General features: G+C 41.4%; 1 protein-coding gene across 1 annotated transcript in view; it reads right to left on the bottom strand.

Moving 5' to 3' along the window:
- Positions 1–3,522: 3,522 nt before the first annotated feature.
- The window catches only part of GLP1R (glucagon like peptide 1 receptor), a 57,739-nt gene continuing 44,874 nt past the window's right edge, over positions 3,523–16,387 (bottom strand). The window contains exons 10-13 of the mRNA XM_088667056.1: positions 15,411–15,499; positions 13,572–13,734; positions 8,620–8,661; positions 3,523–3,767 (exon numbers count right to left, since the gene is read on the bottom strand). Coding sequence (XP_088523182.1) covers positions 3,600–3,767; positions 8,620–8,661; positions 13,572–13,734; positions 15,411–15,499 — 462 coding nt within the window. The 3' untranslated portion in view covers positions 3,523–3,599. The remainder of the gene's footprint in view (positions 3,768–8,619; positions 8,662–13,571; positions 13,735–15,410; positions 15,500–16,387) is intronic.

Raw genomic sequence — 16,387 nt, 5'->3', positions numbered from 1 at the left:
TGCACACTTCTTCAGATACAGTGAAATGGAAGTTTCCAGGCACTTATGTAGAGAAGGGGTGGGGAGGGGTGGGGATGGGGAGGGGGGATCACTCAGAAGGGTGGTGGAAATGGGTGATTGACTGACTGATAGCTGTTGATGACCGCAAACGACTGCAAATGGTTTTGCATGAAAAAGCAAGGGTGGAGATGGCTGAAGATCGCTTATCATGTATAATGAGATAAGAACCTGGAGGCAGATCAGCGGCACAGCCATGGGCACCCGCATGGCCCCACAGTATGCCAACATCTTCATGGCAGATTTAGAACAACGTTTCCTTAACTCCTACCCACTCAAACCTCTCCTGTACCTGCGATACATTGACGATATTTTTATTATCTGGACACATGGACAACAGACCCTGGAAACCTTCCACCAGACATTCAATGACTTTCACCCCACCATCAACCTAACAATGAACCAATCTATGCAAGAAATACATTTTTTGGACACTACTATAAAAATACAGGATGGACGTATAGACACCACCTTATACAGAAAACCAACTGACCGACAAACATATCTACATGCTTCTAGCTACCATCCCAAACATACCAAACAATCCATCGTATACAGCCAGGCCTTACGTTACAACCGCATCTGTTCCAACTCTACAGACAGAGAATCTCACCTAAGAGATCTACAGCAAACCTTTTTAGAACTAAAATATCCACCTGATGAAGTTAAACAACAGATCAACAGAGCCAGACAGATACCTAGAGAGAACCTGCTGCAAGACAGACCCAAAAAAGAAAATAACAGAACACCACTAGTCATCACATACAGCTCCCAAGCTAAAACAGTACAACGCATCATCAGAGATCTACAGCCTCTCCTGGACAATGACCGCTCCCTTTCTCAAGCTCTGGGAGGAAGACCTTTCATTGCCTACAGACAGCCACCCAATCTTAAACAACTCCTCACCCACAATAATACAACCACCAGACTTAACATGGACACTGGTACCAGAGCCTGCAATAAACCCAGATGCCAACTTTGCTGCCACATACACCCAGACAACACCATTACTGGCCCCAACAACATCCAACATACCATCTCAGGACTATTTAATTGCTCATCCTCTAACATTGTGTATGCCATCAAATGCCAACAGTGCCCTTCAGCTCTCTATATTGGACAAACAGGCCAAACCCTACGCCAAAGGATAAATGGACATAAATCTGACATCAGGAACCAGAAGACAGAAAAACCAGTAGGAGAACACTTCAATCTCCCAGGACATTCTATACAAGATCTCAAAGTAGCTGTCTTACTACAAAAGAATTTCAGAAATAGACTGGAAAGAGAAGTTGCTGAATTGCAACTTATCACCAAGCTCAAAACCATGGAGGGACCTGGTTTGAACAGAGATATCGGGTTCTTATCTCATTATACATGATAAGCGATCTTCAGCCATCTCCACCCTTGCTTTTTCATGCAAAACCATTTGCAGTCGTTTGCGGTCATCAACAGCTATCAGTCAGTCAATCACCCATTTCCACCACCCTTCTGAGTGATCCCCCCTCCCCATCCCCACCCCTCCCCACCCCTTCTCTACATAAGTGCCTGGAAACTTCCATTTCACTGTATCTGAAGAAGTGTGCATGCACACGAAAGCTCATACCAAAATAAAAACTTAGTTGGTCTTTAAGGTGCTACTGAAGGAATTTTTTTTATTTTAATATATGATGATCTCTGTATGCAATCAAACATTCTAGGAATGACTGGCAACTTGAATTGGATTGACTGAAAAGGCAATTGGATTTATATATTTTTAATTCATTCCTGCTGAGCCGTCTACATAATTATTAAGATTCTAAAGGCTTATTGACAAGCAAGAAATGAGGCTGGCTTTAGCATAGAAGAGTGAGCTGGCCAAAGTGCTGAAAATGTAGCTCCTGAATCAGCTTGTTTTTGTTTTCAACATCTAGCATATAAGAGCCCTGTAGCTATAAGACACTTGAAAAGGAAAGAAAAAGAGCAAGGCATAGAAAAACCTATGCTAAAGTTCAGGACTCCTGTGAACAAGTGATTAAAGTTTTAAAATACTAAATTCTACATTTGTGTCTCCATAGATGTTATAAAGGGTATTATTTTCTCCACGTTTCTGTTTATCTGCTTCTATACCTACAGGGGGCAGAGAATAATACGTTGTTCCCTGTCAAATACTCAATTCCAGAAAGCCACTAATTACTTTGGTTCATAATAGTATTTGTGCAGCCTTCTGAAGCAATAAAGGGCTATGAGAGTACTGGGCATTTTTAAAAACACACTAATGACAGCAGAAAGGGTGTGCAGTCATCACCTGGAAAAGAACCATCACCTGCACATAGATTTAAGTTTCTCCGAGAGAGAAATTGCTCTTTAACATGTTTGAGAGCATGCAACCAAAGGCAACATCAAATATCCAGTACTGTATTCATATACTTCAATCATGGACATACCAGCAAAAATTTATCTGAATGGCACAAGAACAATTCTACAATTCAAGCCTTTTCAAATGATGAAATAGTAGGTGGATCCAGTCATCAGTACTATATTCTGTCCCCAAGCAATGGATGAGTAGAATAGTCCTGCTGGGGTCAGGAGAGGATTGCTCTGCCACATAGAAATTGCCTGTTTATCAGGTTTACTATGCTGCTGTTTTGTTTTGTTTTTACAAATGCGAGGGATAGAATCCAATGTCGCAGAGAAGAAATGCACAACATGCACTATTTTTTAAAAAAGAGGTATGTGAAAGCATAAGGGTGTAAAATGGTTATTGGTTAAATAATCTTTCCCATTTTTAATTGTACACATTACCATAAAACAGAGATCACTTCACGCAACAATAAGTAAACTGTTTTATGTCTTATTGTGCCATGGAAGTGAAGAGATGAATAATTGGTAATTACAAATAACGTCACTGGCACTGGCCATTACGTGTCCACATCACCATGTGACATTCAAAACTGCAGTGAATATACTATTCTAGCAGTGTGATTAGAGGGGGACGCAAAAGTCCCATTTGTGGAAATGCCTGGAACACCCAAGTCAAAGGACTGCATATTGGGTGTTTAAGAAAGCTACCACTTGGAAAGGCTTGAAATACATCTACAGATTATGATGACTGTTTCTTTGTAACCATGCAAAAGGTTAATCTCCCCTTTTTCCGCAATGGGAGTTTTTTCTTGTTTGTACTGATCAGCTGCATCCTTGTAATTTAATCAGTAAAGCTGTCAACCTGTCTACCCACGCTAATAAATGATTGCCTTTACGCTTTGTGACAGCATCAACACAGTGTTTATAGGCTTTGGGCACCCGGAGGCCTCTGATATTGAGAAGAAATGCTTTAAACTTACTTTTAAGAGCATCTCCTCCCCTCAAATGTATTGATTATATTAGGCGGCTGCTTTGTTTTGAAAGCTTGTCCAGTTGCCTGCAGCCATGAATGAGGGAGGTTCAAGTCTTCCAAAGGCCTCATGCAATCGGGCTGGCTGGATATTCAAGGGGATTCGATTGTACCTCCTACAGTTCATGTCAGTTGGTCAGACTCCTCTGCACTTGCCTCCACAGAAATATTAGCCGAATGTAGCCTGGAAAGTGGCAGCATAGACTGTGCTCCCCAGGGTACCTCCACTGCTTATACTGTTGGCTGGGTACTTGAGTGGCTTCATGTTGCTGTCTCTGCGGACATAAAAGTGCTCTAGTCGCCAGCGCTCCCAACTTTTCTGAAATTCTGTCCGAACCTTGCATAAGGAAACAAAAAGGCATGAGAGAGAGAAAGGGCAATGATTCCAGTTTTGAGCCACTTCTATTGTAGCACCAAGAAAAGATGAAATATCCCATATAATTAAATATTGGCAAGGTTCTAAAGCCACCCTTGTTATTGTTTCAAATAATTTCTGTAATTACTTAATCAGTCCTTCAGAGGTAGTTTCATAACCAAAATAATAGCAGCATTCTCCTTTGTAAATAGATGTATGTCTATGCAACAGTTGGGAACAGTATGCCTTAACTGAACTCCGTGCAGCAATCCATTGATCTAAAGTTAAGAGGGCACAATCGTTCTAACCAGTCTGAATTTCCTGCTTCAATGCCATTTTAAGAATCCAAGATACTGTGACTGTCAACAAGTGTATTTCCACATATAGATAGAACTAAAGACCGCAATTTGGAGAATGTTAATTCAAGGGTTTTAAAATCTTGAATAAGACTGAAATTCTAGGCAGGCACAGGCTGCAATCCTACACTGACATACTTCTGAGTAGACATGGCTAGGATTGTGCTATTACTTGGAGTGAGAGGGACTTACTGCTGGGTAAACATGCATAGGACTGGACTGGGGTGGGGATCACTTGGCGAATGCAGTCCTGCTGACATTAAGATCCAAAGCAACAAAAAACTAAAGAGGAGGACTGGAGTGTTAAGAATACTGATAGATGAGTAAGTGAAAGGAGAGTATTAGAGTACAGTGGTACCTCGACTTACGAACGACTCAACAACCAAATTTTTCGACCTACGAATGGGGGTAATGGTCGCGCGCTTACGAATGTCTCGACAACTGGGAAAAAACTGCAGCGATTTTAGATAGGGATTTTTTGACTTACGAATTTTTCGATAGGGTTGCTTCGACTTACGATTTTTTTCTGTTTTCAATGCATTCCTACGGGAAATCGCATTTCCAATTGCATTTTTTGACTTACGAATTTTTCAACTAACGAAGGTGCCTTTGGAACGGATTAAATTTATAAGTCGAGGCACACTGTATTATAAATTACTCTGGTGGGGTGTGGATACAAACTGGAAAAGCTGCAAAAGTAGGCTCACCCCATCTCGTTTTCTCATTTCCTATCATTTTAATGGGGGAAAGTAGGATTTATATCAAATTGTCACTGCAAGACCAAGTCTAGTGACGTGAAAGAAACTTAGGACATAAGCAGGCAACAAATTTGGTACAACACGGTCAAATCTATTAGAGATATCTGTTCTTAGGCTATTGGCAAGGGGAAAATAGCATTTGTATAAAGCAAATTATTAATTTTTAAAGCTCTTATTAGAGATCCAGTTCTGTAGCACCCCCTCCCCCACCAATGTGTGTAATTTGGTTGTCATGGCCACAAATAAGAGAAGCCTGTAAGCTTGGACAAGGGTGTTGATGATGTAATTGTGTACTAACTACTCTGGTGTACTACTCTGGTTTCTGCCCCAGCCTCCAGGAGCTTCCTTGGCTGCCCCATAAGCCACTTTCTGAAGCACCTGTGAACTGAAAGCTCCGAAAACATACTGATTAAGGACAGCTCACCACTAGGCCTTGCAGTACTTATCTTAAACTAGAACTATAGATCCAAATGCAATGCAATAGAATTATGGAAGGGACTATGAGGGTCATCTAATTCAACTGCCTGCAATGCAGGAATCCTTTGCCCAGTGTGGTGCTCAAACCAATGACCCCGAGATGAAGAGTCTCATGCTCTATCAACTGAGCTGTATCTCAGCGTGTAATCTCTGCACAGAAAGGGCAGTAACTAGGTTCCATCTTCAAACATGGATCTGCACTAATCACCTGTTAAGCAAAATGTGTGGGGTCCAATTACAAGAGTAAAATGGGTGCACAGGTGGGAACTGCAGATTTAAATAGTTAATTTTTTATTCAGAGCTGCACAATGTGTACACTGGGATTTGATCCATCACGGTAGCAGCAAAATTAGAAGCAGCAGCAAAAGCCACTTATCACATCAGCTAGAATTAGCTTTTTGCACAAAAATAGAGGATACTTAATAAGGAAATACTATGTCCCTCTTGTAAATAGATAATTGTGCAAGCGTAAGCCAGCTACCGATAATTCATCACAGTACAAGAGGTAGTTTTTGTACTGTAGATATTACTGTTAAGGAAAAAAAAAATCCATTACTGTTTATGATCTTTTCCAAAGGCTAGTCATATTAGCCTGTTGCAGAAAGCAACAGCAAAGAATCCTGTGGCACATATTAAAGCCAGGTCTTAATCTCCGCATCCCTGGTGGGCCAATTCTGACAGGTGGCCAGTCCCTGAGTGCCTGAAATGAAGTTTCCAAGTCCCCCATACTGTAAAAGTTCAGGCACAGGGATCTGGCGCCCAATGTGAAGACATGCAAGTTCTACACCACTGCCTTAAAGATATCTCTTTGTTCTGATCAAAATTTCACACACAACAGAGAAAGCAAGCCAGATTATTGCCTACTAGGGCTGGGCGATGTCTGGTTTTCAACATTGTGATACCGGCTAAACATCGTGATATGCCAATACAGTGGAACCTCAGTTTATGAACACCTCGGTTTAAGAATTTTCGGTTTACGAATGCCGCGGACCCATCTGGAACGGATTAATTCACTTTCCATTACTTTCAATGGGAAAGTTCGCTTCAGTTTATGAACGCTTCAGTTTATGAACAGACTTCCAGAACCAATTACACTCATGCTTCGGGTTAAGTACGCTTCAGGTTGAGTACTCCACAGACCGTCTGGAACAGATTAATTCACTTTCCATTACTTTCAATGGGAAAGTTGGTTTCAGTTTAAGTACTCCGCTGACCGTCTGGAACAGATTAATCCACTTTCCATTACTTTCAATGGGAAAGTTCGCTTCAGTTTATGAACAACTGTGTTCATAAACCGAGGTACCACTGTATATCATGATGTCTAAAATAAGGGTGGAACTATGTAGATGCAAATTGGGGTAATGTCCTGGCAACTGCTACAACTTAGGGGTCTAAAACTGATAAATGTTTACTTATCTTTAACATATTGTTACAACTGTTATTTTATAGTTCAGCTAATTTTTAAATTACCGTGTTATCTCTAAAAAAGGGAGGGAAGCTATTTAAGGGGAACCAAACACGAAAACACTAGGGGGGGAAACCCTCCCTCTTTTTTCCCCACTGGTGAGGGTGGGTGGGAAGGGAACAAAGAAAAAGAAAGCACCCAGCAACACACAGGGCATAGGGTTGTGGGAAGAAATGTGTGAGAGAAAGCAAAGGGGTGAAGGGAGAATTGGGGAGAATTCAAGGGTGAGGAGAAAATGGGGAACATAATGAGGGGGGAGACAGATCTGCACATACAGAGAAGGGGAAAGAGGCTTATAAAATGGTGACCAAACTATTCAAGTTTTTAAGCTTTTCAGAGTCCTTGTTTTCATTCAAGTAACATAATCCTTTTAAATTTTATTCTGGCAGGGTCAACAAAATCCAACTTGGCAACAAGATATTAAGGTTGTACAACAAAAATCCCTCCAATTCTGATACACAATTCAAGTTAACAAGCAAAGGGATGTCATCAAACAACTATTCTTGTACCAAGAGGTCTTCAACTCTCAACATGTTGTTGTTTAGTCGTTTAGTCGTGTCCGACTCTTCGTGACCCCATGGACCATAGCACGCCAGGCACTCCTGTCTTGCACTGCCTCCCGCAATTTGGTCAAACTCATGTTCGTAGCTTCGAGAACACTGTCCAACCATCTTGTCCTCTGTCGTCCCCTTTCCTAGTGCCCTCAATCTTTCCCAACATCAGGGTCTTTTCCAAGGATTCTTCTCTTCTCATGAGGTGGCCAAATGGAGCCTGAGCTTCATGATCTGTCCTTCCAGGGAGCACTCAGGGCTGATTTCCTTAAGAATGGATAGGTTTGATCTTCTTGCAGTCCATGGGACTCTCAAGAGTCTCCTCCAGCACCATAATTCAAAAGCATCAATTCTTCGGCGATCAGCCTTCTTTATGGTCCAGCTCTCACTTCCATACATCACTACTGGGAAAACCATAGCTTTAACTATACGGACCTTTGTCGGCAAGGTGATGTCTCTGCTTTTTAAGATGCTGTCTAGGTTTGTCATTGCTTTTCTCCCAAGAAGCAGGCGTCTTTTAATTTCGTGACTGCTGTCACCATCTGCAGTGATCAAGGAGCCCAAGAAAGTAAAATCTCTCACTGCCTCCATTTCTTCCCCTTCTATTTGCCAGGAGGTGATGGGACCAGTGGCCATGATCTTGGTTTTTTTGATGTTGAGCTTCAGACCATATTTTGCGCTCTCCTCTTTCACCCTCATTAAAAGGTTCTTTAATTCCTCCTCGCTTTCTGCCATCAAGGTTGTGTCATCTGCATATCTGAGGTTGTTGATATTTCTTCCGGCAATCTTAATTCCGGCTTGGGATTCATCTAGTCCAGCCTTTCGCATGATGAATTCTGCATATAAGTTAAATAAGCAGGGAGACAATATACAGCCTTGTCGTACTCCTTTCCCAATTTTGAACCACTCAGTTGTTCCATATCCAGTTCTAACTGTAGCTTCTTGTCCCACATAGAGATTTCTCAGGAGACAGATGAGGTGATCAGGCACTCCCATTTCTTTAAGAACTCTCAACATATCAGGGCTTTATTATAACTTACCTCTTTATTTACTCAGAAATTAATACAATGACTTTCTAATTCTCCATACTGCTACTTTGATATATTAGTAGAGAACCGCTATTTGAATGCTTTAGTTTACTATCAACTAATTTACTTGAAAACATTGTTGTTGTTGTTTTCTCTTTCTTTGTATGGAAAGTAATATTGCAAAATACATGCCTCTTACCTCACTGTTGTTAAAACAGTAGAGAATTGCAACCAGAAGACCCTGGGGGGGGGGGAATCAGTACAACAACAAATAAAAGTTAGATAATTCATACTCATTCTTGCATTAAACTTCATTAGCCAAACTAGCTAGGAGAGGAAACTATATCTAATCCTGCTACAAGTACATCTTGAGAAAAGAATGCAAAAGACTTCATCCCTGTAATCTGAGTAATACCCTGCTGACTCAGGACTTGGAGAAGCAGCTCCTATAATGTGGCACTTAAATTCAATTTATTTGCAGTTTAACAGCGTGCCTTTTTCTACATAAAAGTGATGGAGGAGTCAGTGTGTTGTATTGGTTAGTGTTGGACTCCGACCTGGGAGACCTGGGTTCAAATCCCTGCTCAGCCATGATCCTCACTAGATGACCTTAGGTTGTTGTGATGATAACTTGGGAAGGGCAGAACCTTGTGCTCCACAGAGGAAGAGAAGGATATACATGTAATAATAAATACATAAACAGATGCAACAGAACAGTGACTATTTCAGCATAAAAAAGCAGATACAACAAAAGATGGGCAATCAGGACTTTCGCAACTGAAGTCCAGATTTGTGAGTGATAGCACCAGTGACATCTCTTATGCAGATGGACATCTTCATGCTGATCACTGCTAGTTCAAATAGATTAGCAGGCTCAGAGCTGATAGTTCATTTACCATACTGCAAAAATCAGTGTCAGTGCTTGGTGCTTCTGTGAGACACATGTCCCCCGACTTCCTTGTTTAGCAACTGTTGTGGGAGGATGCAGAAACCTTTCTAATGCTCTGATGGAAATGTGATAAAAATAAAATAATAGCCTACTGGATCAGGCTCCCAGTAGCCCCAGCGAGCAAACAGTTGTAGTTCAAAACACTAGGTTGGGTTATCACCCTCTTCAATTGCCTGTTGTCCCAATAGCACTGTGCTGGCTGAGAAGCAGCCCAGGGCAGCCATCTAACTAACTCTTCACATTAGACAAATAATAAAGCACGCCAAAAAGTGCAAGTAGATAAATAGGTACCGCTCTGGCGGGAAGGTAAATGGTGTTTCCGTGTGCTGCTCTGGTTTCGATGTTCCATTGTGCCAGAAGCAGCTTAGTCATGCTGGCCACATGACCCGGAAAAACTCGGCGGACAAACGCCGGCTCCCTTAGTCTGTAAAGCGAGATGAGCGCTGCAACCCCAGAGTCGTCTGCGACTGGACTTAACTGTCAGGGGTCCTTTACCTTTTTTTTTTTTTACAATTGATGAATTTCATAAAAATAACCCCATTATTATTTCAATTCAAAGTTTTAATTTTAAGGAAGACCAAAAAAATATAGCCCATGTTTGTATTTGTTTCTTTACAACTTCAGCATGCTGCAGTGTAAATACAATTAAGCCTTACAGGCAATGAGTGCCATTGAAAAATGAACTTATAAAAGCTTTCATTTAAATGTGTGTTGATTATTCGTTGGAAAATATTTGGCCATATCCAATTCCAGATGGCGGTTTGGATCTGATGTCCTAGATCTCTTTCCCAATTATTCTGCTAAGTATTACGTAATTGCCCCTTCATGGATCAATGCCTTGTCGTGGCGAAGGGGCTTGAATAACTCAGAGAAGCTATGAGCTATGCCATGCAGGGCCACCCAAGATGGACAGGTCATAGTGGAGAGTTTTGACTAAACGTGATCCACCTGGAGAAGGAACTGGCAAGCCACTCCAGTAACCCTGCCAAGAAAACTCCATGGACAAAGACAACAGGCATATAAAAGTTATGACGCTGGAAGATGAGCCCCTCAGGTCGGAAGGCGTCCAACATGCTACTGAGGAAGAGCGGAGGACAAGTACAAGTAGATTCAGAGCTGATGAAGCGGCTGGGCCAAAGCCGAAAGGACGCTCAGTTGCGGATATGCCTGGAAGCGAAAGGAAAGTCCGATGCTGTAAAGAAAAATATTGCATAGGAACCTGGAATGTAAGAACCATGAATGGAGGTAAGCTGGATGTGGTCAAAAATGAGATGACAAGAATAAATATCGACATCCTGGGCATCAGTGAACTAAAATGGAAGGGAATGGGCGAATTCAGTTCGGATGACTATCATATCTACTACTGTGGGCAAGAATCCCGTAGTAGAAATGGAGTGGCCCTCATAGTCAACAAAAGAGTGGCAAAAGCTGTAATGGGATGCAATCTCAAAAATGACAGAATGATCTCGATACGAATCCAAGGCAGACCTTTTAACATCACAGTAATCCAAGTTTATGCACCAACTACCGGTGCTGAAGAAAGTGAAATTGACCAATTCTATGAAGACCTACAACACCTTCTAGAAATGACACCAAAGAAGGATGTTCTTCTCATTACAGGGGATTGGAATGCTAAAGTAGGGAATCAAGAGATAAAAGGAACAACTGGCAAGTTTGGCCTGGGAGTTCAAAATGAAGCAGGGCAAAGGCTAATAGAGTTCTGTCAAGAGAACAAGCTGGTCATCACAAACACTCTCTTCCAACAACACAAGAGACGACTCTACACATGGATATCACCAAATGGGCAGCATCGAAATCAGATTGATTATATTCTCTGCAGCCAAAGATGGAGAAGCTCTATACAGTCAGCAAAAACAAGACCTGGAGCTGACTGTAACTCAGATCATCAGCTTCTTATAGCAAAATTCCAGCTTAAACTGAAGAAAGTAGGAAAAACCACTGGGCCAGTAAGATACAATCTGAATCAAATCCCTTATGAATACACAGTGGAAGTGAGGAACAGGTTTAAGGATTTAGATTTGGTGGACAGAGTGCCTGAAGAACTATGGATGGAGGCTCGTAACATTATACAGGAGGCAGCAACGAAAACCATCCCAAGGAAAAGGAAATGCAAGAAAGCAAAATGGCTGTCCAACGAGGCCTTACAAATAGCGGAGGAGAGGAGGCAAGCAAAATGCAAGGGAGATAGGGAAAGATACAGGAAACTGAATGCAGATTTCCAAAAAACAGCAAGGAGAGACAAGAGGGTCTTCTTAAATGAGCAATGCAAAGAAATAGAGGAAAACAATAGAATGGGGAAAACCAGAGATCTGTTCAAGAAAATTGGAGATATGAAAGGAACATTTCGTACAAAGATTACCATAATCAAGGACAAAAGTGGTAAGGACCTAACAGAAGCAGAAGACATCAAGAAGAGGTGGCAAGAATACACAGAGGAATTATACCAGAAAGATATGGAGGTCTCGTACACCCCAGGTAGTGTGGTTGCTGACCTTGAGCCAGACATCTTGGAGAGTGAAGTCAAATGGGCCTTAGAAAGCACTGCTAATAACAAGGCCAGTGGAAGTGATGATATTCCAGCTGAACTATTTAAAATTTTAAAAGATGATGCTGTTAAGGTGCTACACCCAATATGCCAGCAAGTTTGGAAAACTCAGCAATGGCCAGAGGATTGGAGAAGATCAGTCTACATCCCAATTCCAAAGAAGGGCAGTGCCAAAGAATGCTCCAACTACCGCACAATTGCGCTCATTTCACACGCTAGCAAGGTTATGCTTAAAATTCTACAAGGCAGGCTTAGGCAGTATGTGGACCGAGAACTCCCAGAAGTGCAAGCTGGATTTCGAAAGGGCAGAGGAACCAGAGACCAAATAGCAAACATGCGCTGGATTATGGAGAAAGCTAGAGAGTTCCAGAAAAACGTCTACTTCTGCTTCATTGACTATGCAAAAGCCTTTGACTGTGTCGACCACAGCAAACTATGGCAAGTTCTTAAAGAAATGGGAGTGCCTGATCACCTCATCTGTCTCCTGAGAAATCTCTATGTGGGACAAGAAGCTACAGTTAGAACTGGATATGGAACAACTGAGTGGTTCAAAATTGGGAAAGGAGTACGACAAGGTTGTATATTGTCTCCCTGCTTATTTAACTTATATGCAGAATTCATCATGCGAAAGGCTGGACTAGATGAATCCCAAGCCGGAATTAAGATTGCCGGAAGAAATATCAACAACCTCAGATATGCAGATGACACAACCTTGATGGCAGAAAGCGAGGAGGAATTAAAGAACCTTTTAATGAGGGTGAAAGAAGAGAGCGCAAAATATGGTCTGAAGCTCAACATCAAAAAAACCAAGATCATGGCCACTGGTCCCATCACCTCCTGGCAAATAGAAGGGGAAGAAATGGAGGCAGTGAGAGATTTTACTTTCTTGGGCTCCTTGATCACTGCAGATGGTGACAGCAGTCACGAAATTAAAAGACGCCTGCTTCTTGGGAGAAAAGCAATGACAAACCTAGACAGCATCTTAAAAAGCAGAGACATCACCTTGCCGACAAAGGTCCGTATAGTTAAAGCTATGGTTTTCCCAGTAGTGATGTATGGAAGTGAGAGCTGGACCATAAAGAAGGCTGATCGCCGAAGAATTGATGCTTTTGAATTATGGTGCTGGAGGAGACTCTTGAGAGTCCCATGGACTGCAAGAAGATCAAACCTATCCATTCTTAAGGAAATCAGCCCTGAGTGCTCCCTGGAAGGACAGATCATGAAGCTCAGGCTCCAATACTTTGGCCACCTCATGAGAAGAGAAGAATCCTTGGAAAAGACCCTGATGTTGGGAAAGATTGAGGGCACTAGGAGAAGGGGACGACAGAGGACAAGATGGTTGGACAGTGTTCTCGAAGCTACAAACATGAGTTTGACCAAATTGCGGGAGGCAGTGCAAGACAGGAGTGCCTGGCGTGCTATGGCCCATGGGGTCACGAAGAGTCGGACACGACTGAACGACTAAACAACAACAACAACATTACGTAATTGATGCTTCTGCATTGAGAAGGGTTCTAAATGCAGGGTGCTCAATTGATTTTTATAAGTGTGCATCATTTGATTTTCAAAACTGGTCTGTTTTGCTTGAAACACTGATGATAAATATTGTTCTGAACACACAATTGCTGGGTACTACCTGAAAGGAAGAGGAGGAGAGTTCAAAAAGGAGCTTCACAAAGCGCAATGTTCCTTGGGCATGCTCATCAGTAATGTAAGCAAATACAATCTCGTGGGTCCCCAACAGTGGAATCAGAGTCAGCGTAGATTTGGCCAATCTAGAGAATAGGAAGCAAAGCAAACTGTAGCAAAAAGGCAGTATCAGAACAGAAAACGAAGTCTTTGGAAGACTCTTATGAACTGGACCCAGCTGAAACATTTACTTGTTTGGGTTATCTTAAGCAAATCACACTTTTAATATTCTAATGCTCAAACAATAAAATATGGTAGATGCAGCTTATATTTACTAATTCATATGTTTGTATACTTTTATTTTCCCAGTGTCCCTTTCAGTTTCATGTGTACCATTTATCACCTTCTTTCAAACCCCCTATGTTCCTCTCTCAAGTACCATTATATATTTGTTGTTCACAAACTTGGGCATTCTTGAATGTCAGTTTCCCCCATTTGTAAATGGTGAGTCCTTGCTCACCTGGGTTAGACTGTTCCTATTAATTATTGGTACAATAACAGAATATAAAAAATGTAGAGGTAGTAGCATAAAAACAATACATGACGAAGCATAGGGAGCAATACAAAACCTGTACTAGGCTCCAGAATTGCCCCCCCCTCTGCCACCATGTGCTGCATGGCTTTTGGAGATCAAATGCACTCTAGCTACTAAAAAATATTCTTACAGAGGCTATCAAGTTCTTGGCAATCATTAGACAAAAGTCCTACTGAAGGATTTTTATTAGTATTCTATAATATGTGACATCTTCAAAGCACCACCAACACATTAGTTGATAACTAACTTTGAGAAAATGAAGAAAACTACTGTGATGCAGTAAGAATATATATTTACTGGACACATGGTCCAAAACCCAAGGAAATGGCTAGTAAAACCTTAGTGTCCATATATTTTACTTTACACTTCCAAGAGATTACAAAGAACTGAATGAAAGAACTGAATGAAAAGGAAGCAGGAGAAACTAGAATTCTTGATTCTGATGTCGGAAAGCAGGCTCTGCATAAACACAATGTTCAAACAAATATGATGTGGGAAGTCAAGGACAAGTTGATTACAGCAGGACACAGATGTCACTGAAGGACATGTGCTAGGAAAGGATTTGTAACTGTGTTACCATGACCCTGTGTGCTGCTAAGGGATGTGCAAAAGAAATGGAATCTGTTTGCTACCTGTTCAAGCATCTGACTCAATGTTTCCTGTTAAGCAGGGTTGGGAACCTGCCCCTCTGCCCCAATGTCTGTATTTCCTTGAGAGGAAAGTGGTCAGGGCCAAAGCATGCACACACAGATAATGCCTTGCTCAGGTTCTTAAACACACCACATTCATACTGACACATACTTTCAGCTTTCGCAGCTTCTAGTTCTTCCCTGCCATAATTTCTTGATCAGCTGGGGATTGTGGAGAGAGACGACTTGCATCCCTAAAATTGATGCAGCTGATGAGATTATATTTTGGCAGTAGGGGAAAGAGGGCCAAGGAACAGGGTGGGGCCTGAGGAGAGGCAAGTGGGCCAGGGGTTTCCCACCCTTTGTTATGGGTACTGGCTCATATTGCCAGTTTTTCTCTGCATCATTACTCCCCAAACACTTGTAGAATCCTTTGTTTTTGGTATGGACCTGAAAAAAAGCTGAAGACTTCCCTCTTATTTAAGAACAAATGGAAGCTCCCCATATGCAACCAAACTGTGATAGTTTCTGCTTCAATCTGAAATGATGTCATTTAATCCATTCCTGCAAGCACTTTCTCCTCAGATAAGCACTGAATAGGTTTGTTGCCAAGATGACTCACCTGCATTTTATGTCAGTTTTGCGCAACAGGTTGGCTTGCAGCTTAGAAATGATAATGCAAATAACTCTGATAAAGATCAGGAAATTTATCTGGATAAAACAAAAAGTAAAGGGTTACACAGTGCATCTTTTTAAGTAAACTTCTATTAATTTTGAGACACTACAGAAGTATCATCTGCCAGGTAGTTCAGCCCTTTTCAGAGTGCCTCACACTCTGGAAATGCATAAACAACTAACAGACAATTATTTTTAAATGCAAATAACAAGTGTAAATTCATGGGGCAAAGCTTTTTGGAAACTAGAATGATTATTGTCGAGATATACAGACTGCCCTGCTGATTTCCTTTGCCAGGTTCCATCCATCTTTCTATACTTGAAAACATGGTCCTCTGCAAGAAGTCTCCTAACGTACAATCTGCAGGAGCCAAGTATCTGGCGTATGCTACTCAAACTTGAAGAGTAATACATAAAATGGCTATTTGTTCACTAGCTAAGAAGGCTGTGCCCACATGATCTGAGCCCTGGAGTAGCTAGTGACCCCCAACTGGAGTTCATCTTGTAAACAAAGTAGAACTTACAAATAATGGTTTCATCTGTTCAGTCTCTCTCCCCAGATGTATAAAATTTATATCAGATTAATTTGTAAATGTATTTGTAGCTCACCGTACAAATTACAGTTTTGTTGGTGTCTTGTGGGGAGTGCACTGTTTTTCAGGTATGTTGTTGATGGAACCAATTTTTTTCAAGGAAATCATCAGGGTAATCCATATATCTTGACAGTAATTATTCTAGAGTCAAGATGTAGAAATGATGTTGATTAATTTATTGTTGCTTTTAATGATCCTCTGTTTAGGATTGCCTTTCACTGTTTTAATTAATGTGCATGTAAACCGCCCTGAGAGTTCTGCAAAAGGGTGGTATACAGATGTAATGAACAAGTTAATTTATACTTGGCAATGTACATTGAAAGGTTTCTTT

This window comes from Zootoca vivipara, chromosome 3 (genome assembly GCF_965207765.1).
Source record: "Zootoca vivipara chromosome 3, rZooViv2.hap1.1, whole genome shotgun sequence".
In the NCBI taxonomy this organism is placed as follows: domain Eukaryota; kingdom Metazoa; phylum Chordata; class Lepidosauria; order Squamata; family Lacertidae; genus Zootoca; species Zootoca vivipara.
This window is presented reverse-complemented; position numbering and strand designations above follow the sequence as displayed.